The sequence below is a fragment of the Contarinia nasturtii genome, unplaced genomic scaffold (genome assembly GCF_009176525.2).
Source record: "Contarinia nasturtii isolate CC-2019 unplaced genomic scaffold, AAFC_CNas_1.1 Cnas_scaffold_220, whole genome shotgun sequence".
Classification (NCBI taxonomy): domain Eukaryota; kingdom Metazoa; phylum Arthropoda; class Insecta; order Diptera; family Cecidomyiidae; genus Contarinia; species Contarinia nasturtii.
In genome coordinates, this window is record NW_022197577.1 from 3,972,034 (window position 1) to 3,993,821 (window position 21,788).

Here is a 21,788-nt window from a genome sequence, read left to right on the forward strand (position 1 = left end):
GAAGTGTTAGCTTCTTCTCTCAACTACAAGTGACAAATTGTTCACTTTAAAAATGTGATTTTTTTTTACTCACTTTGAAATTGCTTGACACATGATGTTCATTTCTTTTTGAATTTTTGGTGTAACCTCCTTAGCGCGATGTAATTTGACCCAATCCGAAACACTTTTGCGAACTTTCAACTGGTTCTTTTGTAATTCAATGAATGCCTTAATAGCATTATCGTCAATGGTTCCAAGTAGTTGGTACAATTTTTTCATACGATCTTCGGCTCTTAATGTGTACGGCACTAGGCATGTGATAAGTAAACGTTCGACCAACAATCGATCTTCTAGCCCAGTCATATAGTATCCATGAAGAATTTTATCTTTTATCCAATTGACAGCTTTTTTCGTTGCTTCCGGCACATCAACGTCACTCAAATATTTTTTATAAATCAAAGCCAAACCGCTCATTGCTTCTTTGCGAATTTTAAACTTTTTGTCCAGTGTGCGCTCTTTCACAAACTCTAATAGATCCTCTGATTCGGATACAATGCGAAAATCGCGTTTGGCCGTTTCAACAATTGCCATTACTACTTCATAACGAACGGTCTCATCACCGTCATGTTGACGAAATTTTAGCGCTTCGATAATTTCATCACGCAATTCCGGATGATTTAATAAAAAGTGCATGCTGCTTTGAACACATTTCACACGAATTGGTACGGCAATGTCACAGAAACGTTGAATAAACTGCCGCCACAATGCACTATATTGTTTGGCAAGCGTCGAATTTTTTTCCGAAAACATACGCGCCAACAATGCTACGGCCTCTATTCATTCGAGAAAAGAAGATAAAATGAGTATAAAAGAAGCGTTTTGATAAGAAGAAATTACTGATAAAACTTACTCAAACGCTCGGATTCTGATCCAGCTTTTAGTTTGCATTCAAGTTGTGGCAATACTTGCAGTAAAATACTTGGACATATGACATTTAATTCATAGATTAAATCGTAGATTCTTGAAGAAATTTGATAAGTCTTATTGACCTTATCCATGACCAATGCTTGGTTGAAGAACTGAAATTCAAAATGTATGCATTCAATACTCATGAATTTTGGATTGGAAGTTATATAAACAAGCGTACCTGTTGAATATACTGTTCCATAGTCTCATTTGTTTTAATGATCAGTTCTTTTGCTAGATGATAAGCGTTCTTTTTTGAAGACTTTTGTGGCTCAACTATGTTAATAAGAATGATGTCGAGCAATTGTGATGAAACATTATCTGATTCGGTGATAAGCGGGCATAATACGTCCAACATGAAAGATTTCACTTTGCCACTGTGCTCATCGCTAAAATAATTAAAAATTGAGATTTGATTTATTTTCAGTTAGTTTTTGATTGGCCATAAAATGTGTTCTAATGAATAATTAATGTTCGATTGTCCGTACTCACTTTACAATTCTAAAGAAAAGGCTGAATAGGCTGCAGAAAATGTTTTGAGATTCCTCCAATTCGAAGCACATGTTGAATGATTTAACATAAGCCAAATTCTCCAAGAGATAGAAATATCGCTTGAATGCCGGATCTTTGGGATCTTTCAAACCTTCCAGTTGACGAATAAGAAACATGAAAATCAGTTTCACTTGGTCGGCTTCTTTATATGGTGCTTCAGGTGCATATACACGCAACACATCAGCAATACAGCATGCAATCAACAACTGAACATCACGCGATGAGTGTGTTAGAAAATAATCGTCAACTAAATGCAATGCCAATGGTATATACGCCTGATATTTGTTCTCATCTTGACTCATTGTTTGTAGAGTATGTGCCAAGCTCTAGAGCAATAATTACAAAAATTCGTCAAATTCTCAAAATATTCAATTGGAAATATAATTGAAATGCCAAAAATGTCTTTGAATTTTACTTACTTTGAGTCGCCGTATGAGCTCATCTGGACCCAAATCTTCTCTGAGGGGCTTACACCCTTGCGGATACACGACTTCCGACATGTCTATTCACTATTTTCTGCTTTAGAATTAAAGAAAAACATTTATTTTCAATCAATATCCAAATTTCATTTCTAACATATTTTACGAAATTTTAGTATAAATTCAACTCAATACATATACAACACACACACACACACACGCACACACAAATATATCCAAACTCGCGCGTCAAATATACCCGTGGTTCGAGTAAAAACATTTTTTTTTCTAAAAGAAATATTTTTTGTTTATGATAAATATGAACAGTCTCGATATTGTGCGTGAAATTCTGATAAATAGCAAACTTTGCGGTATTTTTGATAAGGACCAATAAAAATGGACTCATTGTTCTATATTGATGGATGCTGGGTATTTGTATGATTTAAAATGAAGGTACTAACAACACCGAAATAGATTTCAAAAAAGTGGCTCACTGCAATTGGCATGAAAATTGATATGAAAATACGCCGTAGAATGAAAAAATAAATGAAAGATGAAGAATGTGCAATAATGCACACATTATATCGTCTCTACGGATTTCATTTCCGACAAATTTCTGTCATATTTCGCATTTTTCGCCATATTATTATGCAAAATGAAAATAAATATAAAAATAAATCATAATCACTGCAATACAATTAAAAACTGAGAAATTATTTTTTTTTGCTACAAAAAAATTCCGTTTGTTTCGTATTATTTCGATTGTGTGTGTGCTTTTAATGCGCTCTTCTTCTTTTTTTCTCAATGGCTGGCGTTCCGAAACTCAAATCAAATGTAGCGACAAACAAACAAACATTAAATGGTTCTTTTCTCTCTTTCACTTTGCTTCACACTACAACTTTTTTTTTAATTTTATTTGACGTATGCACTTAAGAAATACATTAATTTTCTACTTAATTTAGTAAAACATATCATTTTCAATAGTGTACACACATTTTACTCAAATTATTTCTCTGGTCTTCCAACAAATTTTAAACAACAAATAAATCCTCGTAGGGTTTGCTTCGTACGATCAATAAGAAAATCTGTGTTTCAATGGCGTCTGCTATATGTATATATATATTTTTGGGTGCTGTATGTGTTTGTCTTAGTTAATAGCAACACCACTAGATGGCTTGAACAAACTTGGCATTTAGACCAATATTTCGTCTCATACAGCAATCGCAGCCGGTAATTTTTATCGCTGTCATCAGTTGACAGCGTTTGCCGCTATTTGGTTCACATTATAACACACTGAACGACCGTCTCCATTTGAAGCACGCGCGCGCCATTCTTTATTAACTTTTTTAGTACATTTTTGAAATTGAAAACAAAAAATGAATGGATAAAACGACAACGGAGATATTGTAAAATAAATAGTCAATTGCAAGCAATATTTTGAATAATTCAATGAACTACAATTTATATTGTTACAACATTTTAATGTGTTGTTTTTTGGATGACTTGCAATTTTACCGGGTATATGATTAATATTTTTTTATATTAATGAAATGATTGAAACAAAAAGTTCTACTTGTTGTATAACATTTGTACTACTAATGGTGACCGTCTCTCTCTTTACTTATCTTCTTTTTACTTATCTTTCAAGTACACCAAAGAACACCATATATTTTTCGGAACTCTACTTAGGAAAATCATTCGATTTTAATCACGTTCACAGTTTTTACGTTAAAATCAATTCTCCTGAACTAAAAATGGTAGGAAATTGCAATTTCTATTCGAAATAGTTTTGAATTTTTCAAACTGATTATCTGACATATCTTTTAGAAATACCATTTGATTGTTATTTTATCACTAATTGCTTTTTCGAATGGATATAAGATATTGTTTTTGGTGAGTAAAAACTTTTTTTTGCCGAAAGAAATATTCCAGGAAATATTTTTGTTGAGAGGAAAATATCCTCATTGCTAGGAAATATTTTTCGTTTATAATAAATATGAAAAATCTCGATATTGTTACATTCGAAGGTCCCGTTTCCCGGTCCCAGTCATTGGTTTTTACTACAGACTTTTGTTAAGGAGTTGGTAAGCCGCGGCCATGAAGTGACTGCCGTTGTAAATAAGAAAATTAACAACTTTAGTTCACCAAATTACACGGAAATTTTAATAGATCCCGTTCGATTTATCAGCCGTTTGTAAATATTACTTACAAAACTCCAAAAAAAATATTGAATATTTTTTTTAAAATAAATTTCATTGAACTATAGTTGCAAAAGACGACGTATTCAGAAAAAGCAACAGAACTGATTTTGATACGCTTCATTTGTATGAACAAATTTCAACACCAACAAGTGATTACGGATTAAATCATCCAAATGTACAAAAGGTCATAAACAGTGACAATTTACATTTCGATTTGGTTATTAATGAGGAATTTTTCCATGAGAGTTGGCTAATGTTTGGTTATAAATTCAATGCTCCAGTTGTTACGATTTGTGTGTTTTTTTATTATAGTTGAAGGATTCTTCTCGTAAATAATTGTTCGATTTTTTTTTTAAATTTAGGCACATATGGATATTCTGATTTTTTTGATCGAGCAATGGGAATGTTATTGATTCTTCCATATGGCGATGATATGACGTATTATGAAAGAGTTTACAATCTAATACTGTCATTATACGATTTGATGCTTAGAGAATGGATTGTTTTGCCGCGACAAAATGAGATCGCACAGCGATATTTTGGACATTTGGCACGTAGGTGGAACAATTTCTTTTTCATAAATCAAAACATTGTGAAATTAAATGAAATATTGAATTAGAGAATGGCGTTAGATTACCCTCCGTACAGGAGTTATATCGAAATATTTCGTTGATTCTAACAAATACGCATCGAAGTACCTCCAAACCACGGCCACAAATGCCAGGTAATGTTAATTTTTCACCCAACGATTTAGTCAAATGAAGTTGAATTTTCTATGAAATAAATATGACGTGTTCATAATTGTTTAGGTATAATAAATATTGGAGGTGCTCATATAAAACCACTGAAACTTGAAAGAATTCCTCGACAATTCGAAGGATGGAGCAATAATCTTCTCACTCGGATCATTTGTTCAATCGACTGATATGCCACCGGAAAAGATATATTCATTCCATTCTTCAAAGTTCAAATGCGAAATTCATTGAAATCGGTTGCAATTGGAAATGCACAAATACCATTTGCGGATATTACAACGGAAAATCTTTTTTTGCGTATAAGCGAATTATTAGTAAACAAGTCTTATTACAATCGAGCAAAAGAACTAGCACGAGTGTTTATAGATAACCTAGTACATCCGATGGACGAATCTATGTTTTGGATCGAGTATGTGGCTCGACATAATGGTGCTAAGCACCTGAAATCAAATGCAGTTCATATGCAGTTATTTGATGCTTGACATTATCTTGGCACCATTTGTAATCATTTTTATCACATACACAGAGTTTTGCTCAGCGCTGCTGCCATCCACAGCATATTAAAATATCTTGCTGAGAATGCGTCGTCCGTCACATGCGAAGGTACGTAGCAGTTTATACATCACAGCGAACAACAATACGAAGAAAATAACCGATCCTAAAATTGGCAAGATGTATCCAGATGCGAACGTAAAAGAAGGCAATGAAATGCCAACGAGACCCAGTTCAATTTTTGGCATTGACGAACAATTTAAACCGAATAATTAACATAACTGTGATATTTATGGATTTTTTTTAACTTTTCAAGTTAGATAGTTTAAGACAGTTTAGAAACAGAAAATATGCAATTTTTATAGATTTTTTAGATAGTAATGACAAGTTTTTTTTTCAACATTTGTTTTGAAGATTTTCTCAAACATTTCGTTTGTTAATATATATGCCAATGACCTAAGGTAATAGAATGGCGAATGCATTTCCACAATAAAACAGTGTCATTTTTTGACTCTTGATAACACACGCAAATTTTATTATACCACTATTTATAAATATTCAAAATAACTTTTTTTTTTCATACAAAATAAAGACAAAAATTGTTTTGAAATTTGATCGATTTAACACAAAATAAAGCAATTGCAAACAATTTTTTTTAATTAATGGGCTTACTGGTTTTATTTAGATACAAATATGAGTGAGATTCCCGTCCAATTGAATTTATGAAAGGAAAAATGCAGAACAAAAGACATCGCTCGCTTCTGTTCGATGTTCATTCATATATAAATTTACTCAAATGTCACTTCATACATACTCGGTGCTTCTGTGAATCACTTTTTTCGAAGAAGAATTTGATGACATGTATGTTCTATCTATTTTCAGTCACACGTTGCACACGATGTGATTTTTTCTCGCAATGTCTTGTCTTTCCGAAATTTTTTTTTTTTTTTTTGGTATTTCGAATGCGTTTTTGAGTTATTTTATGAATTGCACAAAAAAACCCTGACCAACGCAATGAAAAGAAGATTGTAACACGCATCAAAATCGAATTAGGTTTCGAGTGCGTTCACTTTTCAAAATAAAAACGATCACTTGTTTTGCTTTACGTATACATTGGCCTAAAAATTCCAAAGTTTCATGTTACTTTGGTTTCTTGGTTTTCAAATGTTTGCTTCGAGTCACTTTTGCTGATCCAGCACAAAAATACGAGGGATTATGGTTTAATTAATAATCTGCAACTTGATAGGTTTCACATTTGCTTCAAGACCAGTGACGATTTAATATTTACTTTCGTGATCGGTGCTATTTCATTAAATTAACAGTGATAGAGACAGAAATAATGAAAGTGTCTCAGTTAAATGGTAATTTTTATTATTTTTTTTGTTAAAAATTGAATATTTCTTTCTTTGGTGATTTTTGGATTAAATTCGATATTTTTTAGTTTTGTGTCTCCTTTTCAAATTTTTAAAGTGTTTCAAATGTGTTTTTTTTCTTTGTTTCAACGAGTTTTTTTCTCAAATTTCTGTTTGTTTCTTTCTTTAAAATAGATAGCGAACAGTTTCTAATATGTAACGTTCGATTGGCAGGAACGAAGAGAATTTTATTCATCATCGGAAGTTTATGCATTTGTTTTGTGCTAGTGCTGTTTTTCTTACTGAAAAATGTTGAAGTGGTTGAAACAAAAGAGCGTCTCAAACGATCGACGATTGAAAAAGTTAACTTCAATAATGTCAATAAAGTGCGTAAATTCGATGGCCAAAAAAGTGAATTTGGACATCGTCAAAAGCGATTTTCGTCAGTTGATCCCGTCCACTTCGGAATGCCCGTGCAAGCAAAAAGTTTAAGAACAAAACGATTGACTGAAAATTTACAACAGTTAAAAGTGCAATATCAGTTCTGTAAAAAGACCAGTGCCGACAAACGTGAATGTGCCAAATATTTCAATGAAATGGTTAAAATAAGTGAAGCTATTTATCACGAAATTAAAGCACTCGGTGAAGGTGATCAAGATTTTCAAACCGTTCATCAAAAAATTGTTCAGCGAGAATTACCATTGCCGCCGTGGCCGGAACCAATTGGAGAACCGCTTAATGAAGTGAATCAAGAAGAAAAAGTGCCACATAATATGAAATCGTTTACACATTTTCCACGCATTCACGAAGAATTAGATAAAAAACGAATGAATTTATGGAATGTTGATGATACACCAAATCCACCACAAGCAATGCCAAGACCACCAGCACCACATCGTTTGTCAGTACAGAATTTTCATCCAAGTCGCTTACAATCATCACATGCAACGTTTCGTGATAATGAGAAAATCAATCAGTTGAAAACTCCAAATAGTGGTGGTAAGTGTTTTACAATTTTAATCAAGAAGAAGGATTAATTTTAAAAAGATATTTCCAAAATTTGAATTTTCGTTCAAATTCATTAATTTTTTTTTGAAAAATACGAGTCTTTTTACATTTTGATTTTTTACGATTACGTTTTTGAGGGGAAATCATAAAGTGTGTTCGTTAAGAGCATGAATTTCAAGCGCACCATATTTCATTGTTGGATTTCGTCGTAATGTTGATAATTTTTGAAAAATCTTCAAATGACTGCGATCCTTCTTTTTTTGGAAATCAACATTGATACATTTGTAATTGTCGGTGACGGGAAGCCAGCTTTTAGCCGTGCTGAATCCAGCACTTGCCGTCTCATCCCATTGCATCGGTGTTCGATATTTATCACGGCAACGTTCATAAAGTGGCTCTCTATTCACTGTGCAAACCCTTTTATCAACCGCATTCTCCCACGTCATTCCTATCTCCTCACCTTTTTTCCAAAATTTTAAATTTTATAATAATAATTAGTACAATAAACACTATTAAATTGAGTTTTATATATAAAAAAACGTTTTTTACATAGTAAGTTATGGCAATGCCTGGCAATGTTTTTGTCAATATGTTAAAAATATCGGTTCGTCAATTTCCATATTTCGTAGAAATTCTGGGGTAATGATGGTTGCCAAGCTAAAAACAATTCAAATCGAAAAGTATAAAAATGAGAACTTTTCCCCCTTCAAATCGATTTTTTTTAAAAACTCATTCTTTTCGTCACTTTCAATCCAATTTGGATGAATTTTCGCCGCTTTTGGCATTTCTTAAATCCAACTAGAAATTTTCTCAACAATTTCTGGTGCCGTCGATTGATCATCGGTTTCGCCCAAAATAAAATTAAATGGAATTTCGGCTGCATAGTCAGTTAGCACGCCTCTTCGTACTTTTCCATAATATCTTATTATTTCTGGCAGTGTTACAAATGCTTCGGTCATCAAAATACTGCAGTTATAAGCTCAAGTAATTGAGGTTAAGAAAAATCGATAAAAAAAGAGTCGATGACTCACCGATCGCAGTCTTTAAATTCTTTTTCCTTGGCCACTTTTCGAAAATAGCGTATTAGATCGTACGTTTCGTCCAAACTCATAGTCAAAAAGCGTGATGATTTGGATTTACTGGCAGCCTACTTGGTGGCTCATCATCATAAAGTTTATTGCGATTCTCTGGCGTTTCCATCAAAAAATTTTTTTCGTTATTTGAAGAGGCCAATATGGGCCAAAATTCGACCGTTGGACTTTTGAATAAGGGTAGGCCGTCGATATTTATGTTAGATTTAGAAAGATTGGAAAATACTGTTTTCAGACCATTAACAAGACCACCATACCAATATTTTTCTCCTGAGCGGTTTTCAATGTCAACAAATCTGGGTGTAGTTAAAAGTGTACGGCCGTCTTTTGGTAAATAGTTAATTCCTGCTAAAATTAGTATTTTAAGCAGTTTCGTTAATGCATTTTGTTGAACCAAGACCGTAATTGCGATTTTCGCATTTCGAACACGATTTATCGATTCTTTAATTGGATAATTCATATTTAAAAGAACTTTAACAGTATCGTATATATAGTATAAAATTCAACACAAATATATATATACTAGGGTGAGTCAAATTTTTTGTCGATGTAGCGTACCCTCTCACGGTGTTTTTTTGATCATTTTAAGAATTTTTTCCCAAGAAACCATATGTCTAAAATGAATTTCGAGCCTCCGCATTTTTTTAGATAGATATATTCCAAAATATTTAAAAATCGACTTAGATATTGCATTTAAAATTCAAAAAAACATTATTTTTTTCTAGCCAAAGGTGTATGCGGGGGTTTTTGGGGTCGAGGCATTCATTTTTGACATTTATTTTGCGATATAACAACGTTTTGATACGATTTCCATACAAAAACTGGCAAAAATGGTCGTTTACCTCTTTTTTTCCAATTTTTTTTTGTTGATGTCGATTTTCTCATCGGATCAAAAAATTATATTCCACAAAGTTGTTTAGAATGATAAGAGAAATTTTTTGGGTCAGCTGCCCTCAACTCCCCCCACCCCCTAGGGAGGTCAGCGGTCTGAACCCCTTAACCCCTGATTTTTTTGTCCTGAAACCCAAAAATTCGGCTTCAGAATGCCAAAAAACCATCAGATCGCAAATTTTAATGAAACACAATGACTTTTTTCTGTTATAACATTTCAAACAGTCCTCAATATGATTAAGGTTTAAGGATTTAATTAAAGTTAAGGATTATGATTTTTTATCATACATAGACCAAAGTGGTCAAGTTATGCAGTTTTGTGAACAATTAGCCCGTAGTCAAAACACACACATGGATCAATCGGCTTCTGGCGGCAATTTGCCTGGATACACATCAAGCGGATTTGTCACGAACAACGTTCAACCTTATAATAACCAGAATTTCCAAAGCCAAATAACAAATAAAAACCGAAATTTCCCACAACAGCAACCGCAGCAGCAAATACAGCAACAATTTAGTCCCATTGGTGGTATGTTTGCTTTTTTGAATTTTAAATAATTTAATTTATTGATTTCGTCTGAATCGATTTACAGTTGTTGTGCCAGTCGTGCGTTCCATTCCAGTTTCGAGTCCCGTATGCATGTTTGTGCAGACAGTACCAGTGCAGACAGTACCAGTTTACCAATGTAAGTTTTTAAACCAACAACAGTTCATAGCACTGCAATAACAGTTTATTTCATCGGCTACAGGTGGCGGTGTAACAGATCGTAAGATTTTCCGAACAAAAAAAAATTAAATTAATTTTATTTCAATTTTTTTTAATCTTTCCAGCAAATTTTATTGTTGATTCAAATACGCCGATATTCGGAGAAACTGGCAGTGCTATTGGGTGAGTGAACAAAACCAATCAAACCGAATATATTTTTTTTGAATATCCTTGAATATCCTTTCGTAGCTGTGATCCGTTGCCTATTCCGACACCTAAACCGCTTCCGAATCAAATGTTGCCGAACAATACCATAAGTCCGTTTAATACATGCAAAGAAGGTGAAACATCATGTATAAATTCGCATCAATGTGTTACAAATGAAAAATGGTGTGACGGTGTGGTTGATTGCTTGGACGCCAGCGATGAAACATCGTGTTCATGTGTGTCTCGCCTGAATTCCGATAAAATTTGTGACGGATATTTGGATTGTCCTTTGGGTGCCGATGAAATTGGATGTTTTGGCTGCAACAAACACTCATATTCATGCTACAATAATGCTGACGAGAAAACCGTATTGGGCGCCATGTGTTTCACTTTAGATCAGAAATGGTAAGAAAGTCTTTTTCATTCAAATTTGGATCAAATTGAAAAAAACTGTATTTTTTTTATTTTTTTAGCGATGGTTTCACAAATTGTTTGAACGGAAAGGACGAAGAGGATTGTTCAATGCTAATCAAGCGCATTGGATTGCATACGGTATGTGAAGATGACAGATTTTTAATCATTTTTCACACTGATTTCGTTGGTTTTGGTTGCAGTCGTTTATGGTGCCGAACACCGAAGGTGTTCTATATCGAAACTACCGCGGACGTTGGTATCCGGTGTGTGAGTATTCATTGAATTGGGCCAAAGACGCATGCGAATCCGAAATGGGTGAACTGTCCGGGTAAATTATTCACACATTTCTTAAGATTACTTCATTTATTTAAAGAAAAACCGCGAATTTTTTGCAGATTTCCAGAAGTTCAAAGTCATTTTGGCCTATTGCCGGGCAAATTTATTTCATTGTCTTCGTACGATGAGAGGGAACATTTATCGAATCGGATTCGATTTTTTGATACCTGTTCCACTCAAAAAGGACGAGATATTCATATTCGAGTCAAGTGTCCACCGATGAAATGTGGTAGCATTAAAAAACCTTTGTCGAATCTACCAAAACTTCGTATTCGAAATGAAAATGAGCGCCGCAAACGTGATGAATATCTACGAATCGTTGGCGGAGACCGATCTGGACCTCATAGTTGGCCATACATTGTTGCCATTTACAAAGACGGAAAGTTCCTTTGTGGTGGTACGATTTTCAACGAGTTTTGGGTAATTTATTATTTGGAATTTTTCTGATTTATTATTTTAAATCCACCGCAAAATCCACCGTAGAATAAGAACTTGAAGTATGATAAAAAAACGGTTTTTCTTCTTCTGAATAGGTCATTTCGGCTGCTCACTGTGTGATGAAAGCCGGTCAACATTACTATGAAGTGCATGCCGGTTTGCTTCGTCGGTATAGTTTTGCGCCTGAGGTTCAAATCCGAAAGGTTGATGCTGTTATTATAAATGATGGTTATGTTGGAACTGGTAATCTCATTTTTTTTTTCAATAATTTTTCATCCCATTCAATTAACTGTTGAAAAAAAAATAATGCATTTTTTTGTTTCAGTTTTTTTAAATGATATCTCATTGCTCCGCATGGAAAAGCCATTGATTTTCAATCGATGGATACGGCCAATTTGTTTACCATCTCCCGAACGAGTTACCAATCAAATGGATCTAAATTGGATGGACGGACCACCACCAGGAACCACTTGTACTGTTGTAAGCATTATTTTAATTTTGAACATTTCTGGTGTTGAAATATTTATTCTAACTCATGTGTGTACTTTTTGAAGGTTGGTTGGGGTAGATTATCCGAGGGTGGATCGAGTCGTAATTTTGGCTGATTCTTTCTACTGAATTGTTTCTCATCTTTTCGTTTTTTTTGTTTTTAGCCGACAATTTGGAAGAAGTGAATGTACCAATAATGGAGAATTGTAAGACATCAGTTGACATCAGTGGCAATGAGATTTGTGCTGGTGAAAAAGATGGTGGCATCGGCGCTTGTCAGGGCGACAGTGGAGGACCATTAATATGCCGAAGTAATTTGGATCCAAACGAATTTTATATTGCTGGTATTATTAGTAATGCTGAGAGATGTGGTCGACCTACAGTTTATACACGTGTCGCCTTGTATATTGACTGGATCAATACAATGATCAATTCAGATCTTCGAACAACCGCCGCTTTTACAAAACGTGAATGTCCTGGTTTTACGTGTGTTTGGAGTGGTCGCTGCATTTCAAAGGAATTTGTTTGTAACGGTCAAGTCGATTGTTTGAATGGCGAAGATGAATTGAATTGTGCATTCCACCCGGGTGGTAGACCGAGGAAGAGAGTTGGCAGAGAGAAAGCCGATGACCATGAACTTCCTGAAGGCGGCGAAAATTCAAATATACCACGTGGTCAACTTGATCAGAAAAAGCAATCAAGCACGAAAGCTCCAGTCACTGTCGGTACAACTACGGAAGCATCTGTCACCGTGAGGCCGATCGCTTCGACAACAGAAGTACTAACAACCGAAGCACCTGACACTGTGAAGCCGGTTGCTACAACCACTGAAGCACCTGTTACCATGGGACCGATTTCTACAACAACGGAACCCATTGAACCAGTTCTTCCAATCAATCCAGTAACTGACACCCCTACTGCAACTACAACGGTTGCTAATCACCCAGAAAAATTGAGTACCACCGTTCCGTCAGCAAAAACGAAACGCAAAAAAACTACTAAAAATATTAACATCACATCAATCCCTGTTCCTCTCGTGACGACTACAAAGAGTCCGAAACATTCAAGTTCAATTGAAAAGCCAGCCGATTCAGGTCCATCGGTATTTGATCAAGAAGACCTGGGCCCAACGAAAGCAACCAATTCACGGAACAGCACGCTTGAAACGACTACAGAAGGATTTATAATCCCCGAAGCTAAAGAAGGCGCCGACATTTTCATATGTACAAAGTGAGTGATTTTGCTAAACCTTAACTTTTTTTGTGGTTTTGAATAATTAATTTTTTTTTTTTTTTATATATAGCATTACCCAAACGATAGACATTGCAATGCGATGCGATAAAAATGCTGACTGTGAAGACGGTACCGATGAACAAAACTGTTCTTGTCGCGATATATTGAAAGTGAGGAGTAAAAATGATCGAAATTTGTTTATATTTTATCATTAATCAATTCGAATTGTTCATTTTCAGAATGATTATGCTCATTTGATTTGCGATCAGCACGTCGATTGTTTGGATCTCAGCGACGAAAAGGGTTGTACTTTGTGCAAGAAAGATGAATTCGAATGTCGAAAATCAAAACAGTGCATTCCAAAAGATCAGCAGTGTGACGGACACGAGGATTGTAAATTTGGCGAAGACGAGCAGGAATGCAGTAAGTGATCACATTATTGTTTCAAAATATATTCGAATTTTTACATTTTCTTTTTCTTTCCAGTTGCTTTGACCGATGGCAAAGTGGTCTTAATGGATGCCGAATTGAAACCAGCCTTAAGACATGAGGGAGTTTTATGTGAAAATGCGAATGGCAGATGGTCGGTTCGATGCGTCCGACGAATGGAACCTCAGAAAAACTCTGAATTGGCTGGCGAAACATGTACACTTCTAGGTTTTAGCGGCTATGTTTCGCATAATGTCATCATGGTCAATAAAGACGGTGACTTTAAAGCAAAGCCCAGAGATCACAATCACCGAGTTAACTTTATGCGGTAAATTTATTTGGAATAAAGAAGTTCGTGAAAAAGTGAGTCTGCTGTCAAATGTCAATATTTTATCGAAATGGAATTCCCTTCTATGGAATTACTTAGTACCAAAAAGTGGCGCCACTGTACATTTCATAGAAGGGTTCGATAATATATTGACGTTTGACAGTAGACTCACTTCATATGAAGGAAAATCACCAACTCCTTTCATTTTTTGTTGAATTTCTTGGAAATTTTTGGTTTTTTCAGGCAAACAGTTTTTGATCGTCACTCAATGCCTCGATTCATGTTCAAAAGAAGCTTAGACATCAACAAATTTTTGCATGTATCACAAGATGATGATGATCTTAACATGTCCGATATTATTGTTGGGGCACCGTGTGAATGCTTTGCATTATCAATCCAATGTGTTCCACATATGGTGATGCCAATTATAAATCCAACCCCAGGCGAGCTCTTACCAAGTGATAACGAAACATCACCACCAACATCGACCAATACACCTGTGACAACACCGAAACCAACGGCACACCCAACGGAACCACAACAATCGAAACCAATTGAACCGATCATTCAACCCGAAAAAGTGCCAAATATTATTGTTCCTATTCCGGCAAATGATAGGCAAGAGGACATAATTGTTGACAATTTCAGTGCGCCATGGATTGCAAGTATTTTCATTGATGGCGATTTATCAAGCATTGGCGTTTTACTGGATCGGTATTGGGTGTTGAGCGAGAAAACAGTCATCGATTCGGTCAAGTATGGCATTTTTATTTGAAAAACAGTGGAATTTTCTAAAAGAATCGAAATCGTTTTTTCGCCGTTTCTATTTTCTTTCATCATTTTTTTCTCTTTTTTTTTCAATTATAGTTTGGACCAACATGTGATCAATGTTATATTAGGACATTCGAAGAGTCCACCCAACGTTCTAACGCTAACCGAGCAGATAATTCGTGTCGATTGTGTTCGCGCCTTGCACAATTCAACTTCCGCAATTTTATTGCATTTAGCCAATTCACCGAAATTTGATCGATACACGTTGCCAACGTTTTTATCGCCACGGTAATTATCATCCTGAAAATGTTAAGAGAAAAAAAATCAATATTTTATCGTGAAATTTTTTTTGAAATCTTTAGCATCGATGAAAATGATGAAGATTGTGCCGCCATTACGCATGGACCGACTGGAGGTTTTGTCAGTATTCCAATCGTACGAAATGAGACCGATTGCCCAGATGAACAAAGCAATTGCTACCAAACCGAAGAACTGATTGAAAATATAAAATGCGACGCATTTGGTATGTGTCTTCATTACTTTTTTATGCTGTGAAAAGACACTCATTTCAATAAAATTCAATCCATTTCAGATGCATCCAAATACGGATTAGTTTTTTGTCGATCAGAGCAAAACAACACTTATTATCCGATTTCAATTTTCTCACACGATGACGGCCTATGCACCTTCAATAATTTGACACAAATTCAGCCACTGGAATATAGTTACCGAAGCATTGAATCGATTTTGAGTAAGAATACTTTCTCTTTCAATGGAAATTTCCAAAAAGAGTTTAAAATAGAGTCAAAGTTATTAACTAATTGATTTTCAGATTGGCCATTGTGTTCGTATACAAAACAAATGCCTGACTGTTCTGGTCATCGATGCCCATTAGGCGAATGCATTAGCAATGACAGAGTTTGTGATAAAACGCCCGACTGCGTAGACGGCAGCGATGAACACGAAGAATTATGCCGGATAAAGAAGAAATGTACACCACAAGAGCTGCAATGTGGCGACGGTACCTGCGTGTCCAAAACAAAGTTTTGCGATCGAGTGGCGGACTGTAAAGATCACAGTGATGAACCAAAGGGATGCACTTGTTTCCAATATTTCGAGTGAGTTCAACAAGACAAATCCATTATTTTTTTCAAGACATTCATTGACATTTTTTTACCTGTACATTGATAGATTAACAGATCCACGGAAAATTTGTAATGGAATTCCCGACTGCCATGATAAGTCGGATGAGAATCTGAATTGCCCATGTCGACGAGAGAGTTTCCGATGCGGAGAGTAAGTTAAGAAATAATTTCGATTTGATAACGAAGAAAAAATTAATTTGTTTTTCACTCTCCAAACAGTTCCGGCATGTGTGTTCCGCCTCAGTTTGTCTGTGATGGACAATCCGACTGTCCCCGTGGCGAAGACGAGCAATCTTGTCATGGCGTTGAAGAAGGATATGAAAATAGGTGAGCAAAGCGTTAAGTAGCATCAAATTGAATGGCATTTGATTTTTGTTCTCTTTTTTTAAGCGGATATTACCGTGTTATTGAGCGATCGGCTGGCGAATGGCAGACAAAATGCTTATGGAAAGCGAATCCAAATCCTCCATCAAAAGTGAAACTTAAACATATATGCAATGAATTGGGTTTCGTAAACGCAACAAATATTCAGTATCATCTTTTGGATAGTGCACAAGAGGATAAACCGAAATATCCAAAGAAATCCACCAAAGTTATTTGGAAAAATGTATTTTCCGTTGTTCAATTGAACGATAAATTTCGTTTAACAAAAGTTAATCACGGCCCAAAAACCATTCAACACGTTCATTGGGACGATAACGACAAATCGAATTGTTATCAACTTGAAATTAGCTGTACTTAAGACATCTGACTTTTTTTCTCTTTTAAAATGAATAAATCTATTGCTTTTTTTACCTTTTTTCGTGCATAAATTCGGTTGTTTTGATTAATTTCCATTCGATTTTGAAATGACAATTTTTCGGTCGGTGAATTTCTTCGAATTATCGACGAAATGCATTTCAATGTCCTCTAGCGAACGATTTTCGGTTTCTGCCAAGATCTTATACATTAGCACCAGACCAACGGCAGTAAAGATGGCATTAAACAACGCCACTCCGCTCAGTGAAAATGTTGTCTCCAAATTATAATAAGTTTTGGTTGCAATGAAGCTAAAAATTAACGTTTTACATCGTGTTAATAAAATCATAAATGCCCATATAGCTCATTTGCGGAGTAATTTTGTCGATGGGCTGTGCAGAGTTCGATGGAGATAGCATGCAAATTCATATATTTATTTTGTTCAAACGAACATCTTAGTACCCGTGACATACAGCTAAGTTACTAATCATCTGCGTAAGAATGATACACATAGAAGTGCTGTTAGAACTCCGCAAAGTGCCGCCATCGTCAAAATTACTCCGCAAATGAATTATATGGGTGAACAGAAGATATGTTGTCCTCGAAATTTGAATCGAAAAAATAGAAAATTTAATTACCATATCACATAGTTCATCGCAGCAGTGATTCCAGTTGCAGCGCCTCGTGTGCTATGAAAACATTACTTTTTTCTGCATGCTTTGATAGTCAACTTTTACACACTTGTACGGAAACACCTCGGACATCAATTGCCTGCGCGAAGCGAAAAACCGAATTTTGAATGAGATTTTATCAAACTTGAAAATAACACAAACAGCAAATGTGAAAAAAAGCGAAATTACCGTGGCATTGAATTTACACCACAGAACGAACAAAAACTCCAGAGAAAAATCGCAATGATCGGAATAAACGCGAGATTTTTATTTTCCAGAGTGAATTCCGATCGATTGAATGAATTATAACCATTGGGAAGCACCAAAAAACCATATACCCAAACGACGATCGAGCACAAAAAAACGTCAGACAACATTGTTAAATACAATTTTCGTTTGCCGGTGAACTTTAACAAGCATAAAAAGCAAACGTTTGCGAGATGGTTTACGAAACTTTGAAGAGCCGCTGTGCGATCCGGTTCGATTGGGCTTCCATATGCTTTGAATATTTGCACGATAACTGGCGCCATTGCAAAAATGCCAGTGAATTGAGCAAAGATGAATAATCTATTCAAATATTAAAATTAAAATTATTTGATAATAAAATAAAAATAAATTTTTATCGCTCCAATAAAAATTAAATTTTTAAAAATAAAAAACTTTGGTCAAGTAATTCACCAGTCATTTTAGGTTTTAATAAAAAAAAACTTACGAAATCACAATGAAGAATGGCTTGAAGGTTTGTTTACGTTTTAATTCCTTCCATTTTTCGACCATGTTGGGTGCTGGATGAGTGCATTCCACATCTTGTTTGATACATAGATTACACGATTTCGAGCGGATACTGTTTTGTTTCATAGCTCTAAACTCAACAGCAACCATTTCTTTTGGAACCCATCCGCGCAGCGAGGCTTACTAATATGCATGATTGTGAAGAGAAAAAAATGAACAATTGCTTTTTTGCAATAAAAAATGAAGAAAATAGTTTACCGATTTTTCTGCCTCATCGTCACGATTTTTAGATAAAAGCCAGTCAATAGTCAATACCAATAATATTGTTTGAGTGTTGGTGTTGCGGTACACACTACACACCAAAATAGCAAGCAGTGCTTGCTACTTTGGCGAGTTTTATCACATATGAAATTCACTCAATACATGTTGTTTGAGTAGTGGTGGTGGTACACTACACACCAAAGTAGCAGGTGCTTGCTACTTTGGCGCGTTTCACCACATATGAAATTCAGTCAATAATCAATAGCAATAATGTTGTTTGAGTGGTGGTGCGGTACACTACACTAAACTGGATATTTCCACTCATACGAACAGAAAAAGAAATCAAATCAGGCTGGCGGAAGTTCACAACATGGCGCTTGCGTGATTCGTGATACAAGGAGCGCGCGCGCGCACGTACGCACGCACCCGACAATGAAAACCGAGTGATGAGGGACGCGACAAAAAAAAAAACGAAACGGCTCGCATACGACGCATCCGAACTCTAAGTTTACATAGTTAGAAGTTATAGTACCTAATAATTTAATACGTTAAATTTAAAATAATAACCTAATACTATTGGGTGTATCGATTAATTTTTACCGCTGACTGTTAGATGATTCAAAAGTGGTGATTTTGATTTGGAAGACAAAGAACGGCCAGGTCAGCCAAAAAAGTTCGAAGATACGGATTTGGAAGCATTATTGGATGAAAATTCGTGTCAAACGCAAAAACAACTTGCATTGGAATTAAATGTCTCTCAATCAACCATTTGTGAACGTTTACACGCAATGGAAAAGATTCGAAAGCTAGGAAAATGGGTCCCACATGAACTGAACGAAAATCAACTCAAAGCACGAATCACAGCATGCAGAGAACATCTCAAAGAACACAAAAAACATAGTTTTTTGAGTCGAATTGTTACGGGCGATGAAAAGTGGGTCTATTACGACAACCCCAAACGTAAAGGAGCGTATGTTGATCCAGGCCAACCAGGACCATCGTAGTCAAAACGAGACATTCATTGCAAGAAGGTCATGCTGTGCATTTGGTGTTATCAAAAAGGTGCCGTGTATTATGAGCTGCTAAAACCAGGTGAAACGGTTACAGCCCAATGCTACCGCATGCAATTAATCAAAATGGAGCATGCATTGAAGATTAAATGGCCAAGGATAGCGTCTAAACAAGACAACGTTGTGTTTCACGATGATAATGCCAGGCCACATCGAGCAGACATCGTTAAAAAAAAGTACAAGACTTCAGTTGGGATCGGCTTGATCAACCCGCGTACTCTCCAGACCTTGCTCCTTCTGACTACCACTTATTTCGATCGATGCAAATGGGTTTGTCCGAGTTATCGTTTTGAAATCCTGAAGGAGTGCGAAAATGGATCGATGAATGGATAGCCTCAAAAGATGAGGAATTCTTTCGACGCGGAATCGACAAGCTACCAAGAAGATGGGCGGAAGTCATAGCTAACGATGGGCAATACATTGGTTAATGTACTCATTCATTTTGTTATTCAAATAAATATAGATTTTCACCCAAAAAACGGTAAAAATTAATCGATACACCCAATACTATGTATGAGAGTTCATAATTTTAAGCCTGTACACTTTCACAAAATCATCGTACACTTAATTTGAAATTTTCAGTGTAAGCCTTCCTTGGTGGCTCCAGTGAGAGATGAGATCATAGCATCACACTGCTTGAGTTGTACAACATAAACCACGCAATGATAAACGGAATATTTATAATCATCTTTAAAATAAAATTAATAAATAGAAACACTATTACCAACCATTGCCCGCCGCCAGGCAAATATATGCTAAATTGAATAAATTAGTTATGCCCAATAAATTACAAAAACGTGGACCTGTCAAAAAATAGCATTGGAAAATAAAAATTGTGCGACAAAAAATTCAATATTGAATTGAACTCATTCAATCGAAAACAACTTTCTCTTTCCAACCAAACGAAATATATGTTCGTAGAAATGTGTGGAATTACCGAGGATGCATTTTGTTGCAAATTAAAATTCTTATTGTATTCGAATTCGATTTTGTTTTCTGCACAGGACAAAGGTTAATATTTTGCTACTAAAAATCAAACACCATTCCGTGACTCATTCTTTTTTATCTTCAAATGATACGGTTTAATTTGATAAATATACTGAAACATCGACGCTAATGAACAACCGCACAAAGGCTATTTGAAAAAAATAAAATAAAAAGGAACTTACATCCATAGGTCTAACTTTTCCGTACTGTGTTCAAATTACTTCCTTTTTAAGTCTCCTTATGTTGTTCAGTAAAGTTTTTGCAAATGGTGCTCCTTATCAGGTTTCAAACTTTACACCGATGAACGATGTCGTTCAATGACGATACTAGTCCAAGAAGACAAAAAAGTGACGAAAAACAAACAAACATTTTTTTACAAATTTTCTTTATTAAAAAACTCAAACTCTAGAAATGTACAAGTTAAATTCAAAATTATAGTAAAACTTGACAATATAAAGAACCGATTCTTTACCTTAAACTCTGTCAATTTCCCTAAGAACATGACTATTTTTCAAAATTTCTTTTTTCAAAGAACAAATCTTCTGATAAAATATTTTCCGGTCTCATCCTCCCGTTAATAAATTGAAGTTGTTGTGTGATCCAATCGCTAAAATACGCAACATTAACGTACAATCCAGGTATCCCATATAGCGTCATGCCAGAGGCGATGATCTTTTGCTCATATCGCGTCATCACACCAGAGGCGATGCCTGTTTGATAAAATCGTCCGATGTCATTTGGAATTCTGCAAAATAATGGTGATCCGCCGTCTCCTTTATACGTATCTAATGTGCCACCGCCTGCGCAAATGAAGCTATCTGGTAAATTGTGTTTGAATCCCGGGGATAAGATTGCCTCGCAAATTCTGTGATTCACAATTGGTAGTTTAATTTTTTTCGGAGTTGCTTGATATTTTCCATTTTGATTGATCGCACTTTTGCCCCAACCGCCTGAAGTGCAAATCGTACCTCCATTGGTGCGAACGCTTGGGGGTGGTAAACAAATAGTATTCACAGCATTGGTCAATTTCAATGATTTATCCACCACGATCAATGCAATGTCATTTTTCAGCCTACCGGCGAGGTAATTATCGTGAATGATAATATCCGTTACGTTTCGTTCTTGAC

General features: G+C 35.4%; 4 protein-coding genes across 7 annotated transcripts in view; 2 read left to right on the forward strand and 2 right to left on the reverse strand.

Annotated features, from left to right (window-relative positions):
- Positions 1-69: 69 nt before the first annotated feature.
- On the reverse strand, positions 70-3,017 carry LOC116336969 (sister chromatid cohesion protein PDS5 homolog B-like). Of its 2 annotated transcripts, none has more exons than XM_031761214.1 (6): positions 2,910-3,017; positions 1,917-2,013; positions 1,438-1,823; positions 1,127-1,334; positions 890-1,058; positions 70-812 (listed from the first exon to the last, which is right to left on the reverse strand). In XM_031761214.1, exons 2-6 carry the CDS (start codon positions 1,995-1,997, stop codon positions 70-72), a joined length of 1,587 nt encoding a protein of 528 aa, XP_031617074.1. In that variant the 5' UTR covers positions 1,998-2,013; positions 2,910-3,017. The 2 variants fall into 2 exon arrangements, with proteins under 2 accessions (XP_031617074.1, XP_031617073.1); XM_031761213.1 differs by having other exon boundaries at positions 1,917-2,016.
- A 413-nt stretch (positions 3,018-3,430) lies between these two features.
- Positions 3,431-5,890, forward strand: LOC116337234 (UDP-glucuronosyltransferase 2B31-like). The gene is given in 10 exon segments (XM_031761631.1): positions 3,431-3,434; positions 3,565-3,673; positions 3,744-3,809; positions 3,944-4,106; positions 4,183-4,410; positions 4,480-4,671; positions 4,737-4,841; positions 4,927-4,966; positions 4,968-5,053; positions 5,095-5,890. Coding segments are annotated over 9 exon segments (1,143 nt in total). The 5' UTR covers positions 3,431-3,434; positions 3,565-3,670; the 3' UTR covers positions 5,355-5,890.
- A 779-nt stretch (positions 5,891-6,669) lies between these two features.
- LOC116337163 (serine protease nudel-like) lies at positions 6,670-16,986 on the forward strand. 3 transcript variants are annotated; one of them, XM_031761531.1, is made up of 26 exons: positions 6,670-6,725; positions 6,912-7,715; positions 9,999-10,235; positions 10,300-10,392; positions 10,456-10,473; positions 10,538-10,595; positions 10,662-11,024; positions 11,093-11,171; positions 11,234-11,361; positions 11,429-11,789; positions 11,903-12,050; positions 12,133-12,287; positions 12,362-12,398; positions 12,461-13,526; positions 13,600-13,699; positions 13,769-13,952; positions 14,016-14,286; positions 14,530-15,042; positions 15,154-15,345; positions 15,420-15,580; positions 15,650-15,808; positions 15,890-16,175; positions 16,249-16,353; positions 16,422-16,529; positions 16,593-16,614; positions 16,719-16,868. In XM_031761531.1, exons 1-26 carry the CDS (start codon positions 6,704-6,706, stop codon positions 16,749-16,751), a joined length of 5,703 nt encoding a protein of 1,900 aa, XP_031617391.1. In that variant the 5' UTR covers positions 6,670-6,703; the 3' UTR covers positions 16,752-16,868. The 3 variants fall into 3 exon arrangements, with proteins under 3 accessions (XP_031617391.1, XP_031617388.1, XP_031617390.1); XM_031761528.1 differs by having other exon boundaries at positions 16,593-16,986; XM_031761530.1 differs by lacking the exon at positions 10,456-10,473 and having other exon boundaries at positions 16,593-16,985.
- Positions 16,987-21,165: 4,179 nt separating this feature from the next.
- LOC116337235 (phenoloxidase-activating factor 2-like) overlaps positions 21,166-21,788 on the reverse strand; it is a 5,829-nt gene continuing 5,206 nt past the window's right edge. The window contains exon 2 of the mRNA XM_031761632.1: positions 21,166-21,782. Coding sequence (XP_031617492.1) covers positions 21,166-21,782 — 617 coding nt within the window. The remainder of the gene's footprint in view (positions 21,783-21,788) is intronic.

Coding starts and splice junctions, on each gene's coding strand:
- LOC116337163 (XM_031761528.1), top strand. CDS start 6,704: ATGAAAGTGTCTCAGTTAAATG. Junction 10,236..10,299: donor ACAATTTAGTCCCATTGGTG/GTATGTTTGCTT, acceptor ATCGATTTACAG/TTGTTGTGCCAGTCGTGCGT. Junction 13,527..13,599: donor GACATTTTCATATGTACAAA/GTGAGTGATTTT, acceptor TTTTATATATAG/CATTACCCAAACGATAGACA.
- LOC116336969 (XM_031761214.1), bottom strand. CDS start 1,997: ATGTCGGAAGTCGTGTATCCGCAAGGGTGTAAGCCCCTCAGAGAAGAT. Junction 1,335..1,437: donor CTTTTCTTTAGAATTGTAAA/GTGAGTACGGAC, acceptor TAATTATTTTAG/CGATGAGCACAGTGGCAAAG. Junction 813..889: donor ATCAGAATCCGAGCGTTTGA/GTAAGTTTTATC, acceptor TCGAATGAATAG/AGGCCGTAGCATTGTTGGCG.